This window comes from Brassica napus, chromosome C3 (genome assembly GCF_020379485.1).
Source record: "Brassica napus cultivar Da-Ae chromosome C3, Da-Ae, whole genome shotgun sequence".
NCBI lineage: Eukaryota > Viridiplantae > Streptophyta > Magnoliopsida > Brassicales > Brassicaceae > Brassica > Brassica napus.
Window position 1 is genome coordinate 7,988,768 of NC_063446.1, and position 9,220 is coordinate 7,997,987.

Consider the following 9,220-nt stretch of genomic DNA (forward strand, 5'->3'; position numbering starts at 1 on the left):
AACTCTCATCTATTTTGAAACATTTTATTTTTAACGTACATCATAATTTCAGTATGAAATGTTTTTTTGTTTCGTTTTATAGTAACAGAGCTTTGATCCCAACAAAAATACAAATATAAATAAAATTGAATCGCAATACCTGCTATATATTGCAATTTATCATTATTTCTTCAACAATATAGCTGGCAAAACCACAATTTAGAGTTGGTAAAAGAATTCCAAAATAATCTTGATCTTAGTTCGATAGAGAAGTATCTAAGATATTTAAAAAAGCAGTAAAATATGGAATTCTGGTTAAATAATAATTTGAGTATTTCAAACTTTGAGAATCCTTTTCAATAATAATGCATAGACGACACACGTAATTTTGGCCTCAACCCTTTTTTTTATTTTGAATTATACGAGGGTATACTGGCCCCACAGAAGTAGTGCAGACTACTCACGTGTTGCCACATGAGTAGTTAATTCCCCAGTGGCCGGGATTCGAACCCTGGTGGTTTCACCATATTGGGTTTTTTACCCTCGAGTTATTCACCAGTAGATCACAAGTCATGGTTAGACATGGGATAAATTGTTCATATCTCTCCCATGTCACAGATTTTTTGGCTCTACGTGCAAATTATGCCATAAAAATAGTATTGAAATCTGTCAAAAAAGTATTGACGAAGCAAGTACGTGCTAAGACAAACGAGTAATCGTAATTATTTACACCGCTTGCACCTGCACCAGTGCTCATCACTTGATCCATTTTCGCTTTTTTAACCGCCGTCGTGGTCTTAAGCAATGTCTAGCTTCTAGCTCCTATTTTCTGGAATTTGATCTATTCCAATTAGTCGTGGAAAACATTCACATTTATGGTTTTATTATCTCCTTAACTTATTTTCTCCATATTTGGTCAGCCACATTATCACAGAAGTACACAACTTCTGTTGACCGGATAGACCGTCTCTTAATTAAACCGAACTTGATATGTTCCTGAGGGGATTTGACAAGTTCAAGATTCAGGTTTAAAGACAGATTAATCTTCTAAAAAGATGATGACAAGGCTAGTTTTTTCGGCTTTACTCTGTTTAAGATTGTCCCTTTGTTTTTGTTTTTGTAACATATTTGTCTGATTGTTTCTGCTTTTATGTCAGAACTATTTTAACATTCTGACGCATTAAAAAACATTATTGATTTGTTTGTCCTTTAACATACAGACACATTTTTCTCAGCTTGAAGACTGATTTTTTCCTTTAAGAGTTTCTATTTCACCAACGGTCACGTTCTCTTCCTTCTCGTCCTCACCGCCTGCAACCATGGCTGCTGCATCCTCTGTTTCAGTATGGTTTTCGCTCGTCTCCTTGGCTAATTCTGTGGCTCGTTTCAACCCTTCTTTTGCAGTATCTGCTGCATAGCTGACTGAAACATTTGGAGCCTTAGTATCTGTACTTGTCCCCATCGCCTCTTGTCTCGCCTCATTCATACTCGCAGATGACTCTCCAGCCCCATCGCTTCCCTGTAGATAATTTATCCGAGTAACCATACAACAACTGCATCAAAAAAGGTAGAAGAAGAGAACAAATGTTTATGACTCCCATCTTACTTGAGAGGTGAAGCAACGAGAAGATTGAAGAGTGTTGTTGTTGTAGTTTCTCGGCGATCCTCTGTAAATGTTTATGATTCCTCTCTTAGCAATAAACAAAGCCGCCATCCCTTTTTGGGTTAACAACAAACATCACAACAAAACTCTGTTTTACATATAACACAACACTGTCAACACACGTACCTAGGATCGAGTTAGTGTCCATATGAAAAGGTGGCTTGTAAGGCTGTTTGCCAAGTGGCATCACAAGAAATGTCATATGTGAAAAAAGTTTGATTTTTGTTGTGTTTGTATGTAGTATTAACTGAAGTTCATAGCTTTATGGAGTCATGAGACATTTTGTTGTGTTAGTAAATTTTACTAACTGAAATTCATAGCTTTGCTAATTACATCTCTACCCAAGTTTCTGATCTACGCTCTTCACTTTATCCGTTGACAAAAAAAAAATTGATTGAAATTGACATTCTTAACTTTTATTTGTCCTAATACTATGCTAATAAATTTTTTGATATTTTTGTTCATTTTGGACACGCGTTTTACCATTTTATAATGGAAAAATAGTAAATTAAATTTTAAAAATATAAAAATATAAAACTATTGGAAACATATATATGACTATTTAAATGTTTAAAATTCTCTTAAAAAATAATGGAATCATATTTTATTTTATGTCATAGCTGAAGATAGAATACTCATTATGACCATATACTTAGTCTAGAAATCGATACTAAGTATTATACATAGATCTATTCTGGATATATAACGTAAACAAAACTTTCTTGTATATTCTATCTTAGCTAGAACTCGCCAGATTATATTCTAGCAAGATGTCTTTAGTTTACCTATAGCTTTATTACAACTTATAACCACGACACTATGAATTACCATTTTTTGTTTATTTGTAATAACATGTTCTGTCTTTTATCTTATGTTACGCCTACAGAAGAATAAACTTCCCACACTTTCTACAGTGTTCTGCATAACGTATGATACATATTATAGCAAAATTACGAAAATATAAAAACTTCCATTTTTCGGCTAAATTTTTTTCTAAATCTACCATAAATCTCTCTCCCACGATTTTCTCCTCGCTTTTTTCTTAAAAAAAAATAAAAAGCTTAAATCAATTACGAAATATTAAAACTAATTAGGTTAATTAAACAGTATAATAATATTAAAGGGAATATAAATTCTAGTTACCTAAATAATCGCTACAAGTTATTAGGATAAATCTAAGTCGAGAGTATTTCTTTTTTCCATTTTTTCCAAAAAAAAAACTCTTCACTTTATCCCCAAAAAGTTAATACTCTAGAAGTCAATGGGTCAGTATAAGGTACCATGAATCTTGGCCCATACGATCAGCCCAATTCAGACTGCTGTGCAATACCATTAAGGGAAATGAATAGATTAGCCTGCTATATGGCTGTTGTGGTGGCTGGTTATGCCTTTTATCGTGTAATATTTCCTCTTCTAATGGAGTTTGAAACTCTGAATGAATGAAAATATGGTTTGTCCAAAAAAAGGCCACTTGGTCCTGACTAAACATAATTTGCTCATCTCCACCAAAAACAAAGCTTAAACTCTAATTCACTGATCCTGTGAATACGTGAAAGAAGCTACTAGCTTACTAAAGAGTTATTTGATTAAATTGTGTCAGTAAACTCTAAAAGAAATTGGCCACTGTCAGAATTCAGGACAATATATTTTCAAGCTTTGGAAATATCATTTATATGATTATTTTTCTTCTAACAAGTATATGAACCGTACCAAGATTGAATCTACCTCTTATTTGTTCTAGGCAGAAATTCACTTTTTGTTTCTTGTTGAACTAGTTATCGAATATTAATAGAAAGATGCTTATTCTTTTTGTTTTCTACATCTCTAAATATTAAGATTTAAAAAAAAAATAGTTTTCCAGAAGATTCACAAAAATTGTGGTGTTAGAAAGCGATACATGTATTCAAATACATAAGATTCCAGTTTATACCTTTTTGTATTATCAATAACTTTATCACCGAAAATGATGGTTTTTCTATGAACAATAATTGTTTTCTTTTGAATCACCAATGTGATTTTTCTAACCATATCCCTTTGGGTCTCAATGATGTTCACCTCCCAACTTTGGTGTCATGTAATGTAAGAATATCACATTCTTAGAATCACTAAAAAGAACTCAAAGACATTAATACGTAGAAAGAGAGATAGATCCTAGTTTTCCACTACCAAACCATCCATAATATGATTTTGTTTTCATAAATAATACGATTATTTATAATAGACTACAACTTATTCCTATTGAAAAATATAAAATTTGTAGTTCTAGGGAGCCAGAGGCAAGCGGCTAGACTCAAATCCGAGTTTGCCACTTTCCACACCAAATACCACAAGTTGCACTCAAATGGAGACACAGTCAAAGCTGAAAATGAGCATTCCGTTTACTCAAGAAGTGAAACAGTTGGTGCATATGAGCAGTGATAAGAAGCTTAACATTAAAGGTCATCTTCTTTGGACCATGAATCTCGATGTATTTTTGATCCTTTAAACACTGTGCAAGCTTCTTATATTTTGATCTCAATCTTTGTTTGAAGGTATTCATCATCTCATTCCATCTCCAACAAAAATGCAATGTTTTCTATGAGAAGCAACTGTATTAGTGAACAACATAACTTAAATAAAGTATGAAATAAGCAATAACTAATAATTGAAAAGTAACGAAAAATAATAAATGGCGATCAATTATAGCCACTGAATAGGCCCGTAGATGCTCCTCAAGACAAGAGTGGTGGTTAAAATTGAGTAAATGGCGATCAAGTGATGAGTACTGGTGCAAGCGCTTGAGCATTTTCTAGTATCCAATGAAAATGTGAAGTATTTGTCCACATCAGCTATTACAGACAGCAAGTGGGAGAACTTTGGTTTGGTTATAGGCATAATGACTGAAGAGGGCTTAAGGTTTGGTTGTTGTAAAACGGGTCTCTAAGAAGTTATTGGGCCTTTATGAAAAAAAAACAATGAACCACTCACTTATGAAACGTTAACCGGCAACCGATTACAAGTTAACTACTAGAATCGATATATAAGAGAAGAGTAACCGGCCGGTATTAGATTTCCTCTAATCGACGACAATAGTAACCAACATCCAAGTGACAGGGAAAGCATGATGTCTAAAATCAAAATAGAAGAAGATTGCACCGAGGATACATCAACAGTGTTTAAAAAGGATGAAGGTTTAAGAACATAAACATATAGTAGAAAAATTGAAACTGAAACTGCTAGATTAATTAACTAAGTGTTCAAGAACACATGGAGAAATTCCAACTTATTTAACAACTTATTCAGCGGAAAACTTCTCGGGATCTTAAACTATGAAACTGAAACTGCTAAATTAATTGACTCCTAAGTGTTCAAGAACACAGATAGAAATTTCAACCTATTTAACAACTTATTCAGCGGAAAACTTCTCATGATCTTAAACTATGAAATCCTAAACACCTTAAACTATGAAATCGAAGTCTTGTTGGATTGTTGACTTTCTCCCAAATCCAAGGCAATGTCCTACAACACCACAAGTCACAATCCATCAAGACTTCGATTGAAAATTTCAAAATTGACAAATCCAGATAGACAAGTTTATGAAGCGAATCAAGAGTGAATAGCTCTTATTTGTTTAGGCTATAATTCTCTTTTGTTTCTTGTTGAGCTAGTTATCGAATATTAATAGAAAGATGATTGTTCTTTCTGTTTTCTACATCTCTAAATATTCATATTTCAAAAACAAAATAGTTTTCCAGAAGATTCATAACAATTGTGGTGTTAGAAAACGATACATGTATTCAAATACAGAAGATTCCAGTTTTATACCTTTTTAGTATTATCAATTACCTTATCACCGAAATGATGGTTTTTCTATGCACAATAATTGTTTTTTTGGTATCACCAATACGATTTTTTTCTGACCATGTCCCTTTGGGTCTCAATGATGTTCACATCCCAACTTTGGTATCATGTAATGTAATAATATCATATTCTTAGAGTTTGTCTCATATCTCTCATTCAGTTACTCACTATTTTATATTGTGTTTGCATAAATATTAGGATTAAATAGCGTTTACTTGTTAACATTGTGTGTGAAAGTTTTTATATTGTCCTCCCATACCCGAAAAACAATATTTGAGTTTTATTTTTCAGTTTTAATTAAAATATTGTTTTGTTTTAAAGATGTAATAAATGGCGTTAAGTCAGAGTATATCAAATAAATGGCCTATTTGATGAATATATGAAAATAAGCAGAGTAAGATGTTAGAATCTCATCTTATGTGTATGATTTAAATATATATGAGACTTTATCCATGTCAAATACATGATCATATAGTTAACTATAGTTTTGTTTATTCCATGGATGTTTCTCCTAATTAGCCTTTTATGTCCAACTCAACTTGGCCTTCTCATTGCATTTCATATAGCAAAAATTCTAACCTTTTTCGTAGCATATTAAAAAGATGACTCATGTTTCCAAGATAATCAAATATATATTGATGTTTAGATAGTAGAGTCCAATTCAGATTCTCTTAACTATGAAAAATCGATTTGTAAAGTCAAGACCCACTTCCAGATGATTCAGTTTCAACATATATTTCACAACCCCATGGAAACATAGTAGGATGAATGTTCAGATATTCATTAAGATCGGATCAGTTCTGGATCATGTATTTCAGAATTTGTGATTTTTTTATATCAGGTAAATATGTCTCATTTGTATATCTAATTTTCAAGTTTTTATGGGTTTGATTCGATCGAATTTGATCTGATATTCAAAATCATCTAATAATTTATCTATGAAAATCATTCAAAAATATTTGGAAGCATATAATGAAATCGAAAAACCAATTGAAAACTATCAAAACTGACCAAAATATCTGACTTAAACAGAAAATATGGTATAAAATTATCTATACTCTCAATTCTATAAAATATCCAAACTTATCTAAACTTAGATAATGGGTAAATATATTTAGTTTAAAAAAAAATTTGAATATCAATTTGGATTCTGGTTAATACGGGACTATTACCCAATACATGTTTTCGAATATGATCGGTTTGGATTCAAATTTTGAGTTTAGTTATAAACAACAGACTTAGAACTCTAATATAATCGTATAGCTAAATCCTGAACTAGTTAGTAAATTACACTACTCTAATCACTGCTAATTAGTAATCACATTAAATTTAATTTATATAATCTTTACTTTAGTTTAAAATGAGCAGCGATAAGAAATCAAGCAAAATACTGTACAGAGGGAAAAGAACCCATATACACAGAATATGGTCACTAATATAAATCTTTAATCAGAAGTAAATAATAAAGGCGGTAACAATCCAGAATCCAATCAGCTGTTATGGTAAATGAGTTAACCGTGGGTCAATTCTCACAGGTTTAAACATAAATTTCCCTAGTATTAACGAAAGAAAGCAAGAAGAACCTGTCACTAATTTTTCGTTTCCATTATTGCAAGATTCACAGATTTTCTTCAATTCTTCTAAACTTCTATATATATCACTCCACAAATTCCCCCACAAATCACAAACACACATAACCTTTCACTCAGATCTGGCCGCTTCTCCAAAACCATGATGGAGCTCATGAAAAGTCTCTGTTTTTCTTTCATCATCCTCGCTTCTTTTACAACTCTCTCTCTGTAGCTGACGCACGAATGTTTTACGTCGGAGGAGGTAACGGTGATTGGGTCATTAATCCAAACGAAAGTTACAATACTTGGGCTGCAAGAAACTGTTTCCAAGTCAATGACACACTCTGTAAGCTCGCTTTAACGTCTGAATCTCAGAGTTTGTAATGACATTGAATAGTAATTAGAAAGTTTAAATCTTTTGTAGACTTTAAGTATGCCAAGGGATCAGACTCGGTGCAATTAGTGACTAAAGCGGATTTCGAGGGCTGCAACATTAAGAATCCGCTAGAGAAGTTTGACAACGGAGAGGCTGAGGTCACTCTGAATCGATCTGGTGCTTTTTATTTCGTAAGTGGTGATCGATATCATTGTACGAAGGGACAGAAGTTGATCGTCTCTGTCCTGGCCATGAGAAATCATCCTAACGTACCAGTTTCCCCGGTGAAAGCTCCGACGACTGCTCAACCTCCAAAGCTCATTCACCTGTTTCTCCAATTTCTCCGGCGAAGGCTCCGTCAACGTCTCAGCCACCACAATCCTCTGTTTCTCCAGCGCCTGAAATGATTCCACCTTCGCCGCCGGCTCCTTCTGAGTTAACTCCGACCATCAAGGCGCCAGCGTCAAGTCCAAAAAATGCAGCAAGCGGTGTGGCAGTTACTTCGGTTATGACAACTGTATGTAATGTGGCTTTGGCCGTTTTAATGTTCGCTTAAGCTTTCTTTCGATGTTTGATTCACATTTCTTTATTCTGTTTCCAATCGTTTTCATTCTTTCTGTTTCCAGTAGTATAACATGTTTTCATCAGTGATATATTTTTTCTTTCTGTTTCCAATAGTGTAACATGTTTTCATCTGTGAGACACAAACTCGAATTCAAAATCTATTTATCTAGCTTTGTTCCGACACACTGGGATGTTTAAAAGAACCACCACTTCCTTTGTCGGGTGTGTCAGAAACAGAGAAACCAATTAGTGAATCCAAAAGGAAAAAGAGAATAAGAGATCATTATTAGTTAGTCACAAGAATGGAGTTAATACAAAATATGAGTTGTTTGAAAATGGTCTAATGGATTCATATATCATCACAGAAAGTTAAAGGTCACTACTAAACCATGTTTTCACTAATAATAAGATTATTTATGAGTAAATTAAGTACCTAAACTCATTCATGCTGGTGTCACATCCTCATTCTCCACGTTCACCACCGTCTTCCACGAACCGGCGTCTCTTCTTTTAAAATTAGAGTAAAATTTGTACAGTTCCGCGTTAAACCATTGCTACACTTTATTGTAGTGTATGGAAGTAAACATACTTAAATTGATAAGTATATATGTATCTTTTGAAATTAGAGTAAAATTTGTTATTTAGGTTAGCTTAGTCATTTCACATATAAGTAAGAGTAGATTTCAAAAATAATAACATACTGTAGTTTTCATAATACAATCTTGTTTGAAAATATTTTCTAAATTTTCCCATATAAAAAACCTCATATCATTCCTAAATTTAAACATACTACACGGCTCAATTGCTCAAACAAGTTATTTTCATGTTAATAGTCCTTTTGTTTTCCTAGAATTCATAAATTCAATGATCACATGTTAATACAAATACTATAAAACTATTAATAGTTTCCTGCGATAATTTGATTTATTATTACATTGTGGTCCCATTTGATCGTTGTTGTTCAGGAGATTACAGCGGTTAGTGGTCATTGTAGATTTTGTTTTTATGTTTGAGTTGGCCATGATGATCATACAAACATGATACTTTCAATCTCATTGAATCATGGGGACAATTAAAGCATATTTGGAGTCATTATACAGACTAATCCTGTCGACTAGAGCCTAGAGCTGCAGCTCCTGCAGCTTTATTGATTGAGAGTATGTATGGGACTTTGCAAAATACATGTAGTGTGTGACTGGATGACGCAAGTGGCGATAATATTTCAGC

General features: G+C 33.0%; 1 protein-coding gene and 1 pseudogene across 1 annotated transcript; one reads left to right on the plus strand and one right to left on the minus strand.

Moving 5' to 3' along the window:
• BNAC03G14790D lies at nucleotides 1–1,723 on the minus strand. The gene is made up of 2 exons (XM_013827193.3): nucleotides 1,586–1,723; nucleotides 1–1,498 (listed from the first exon to the last, which is right to left on the minus strand). Exons 1-2 carry the CDS (start codon nucleotides 1,691–1,693, stop codon nucleotides 1,211–1,213), a joined length of 396 nt encoding a protein of 131 aa, XP_013682647.1. The 5' UTR covers nucleotides 1,694–1,723; the 3' UTR covers nucleotides 1–1,210.
• Nucleotides 1,724–6,064: 4,341 nt separating this feature from the next.
• Nucleotides 6,065–8,447, plus strand: LOC106383710 (annotated as a pseudogene).
• The last annotated feature ends 773 nt before the right edge of the window (nucleotides 8,448–9,220 follow it).

Excerpts from the sequence above, each read along its gene's own strand:
- BNAC03G14790D (XM_013827193.3), bottom strand. The coding sequence starts at position 1,693 with ATGGCGGCTTTGTTTATTGCTAAGAGAGGAATCATAAACATTTACAGA. Across the intron at positions 1,499-1,585 it reads CTCGTTGCTTCACCTCTCAA|GGAAGCGATGGGGCTGGAGA; the intron begins GTAAGATGGGAG and ends AATTATCTACAG.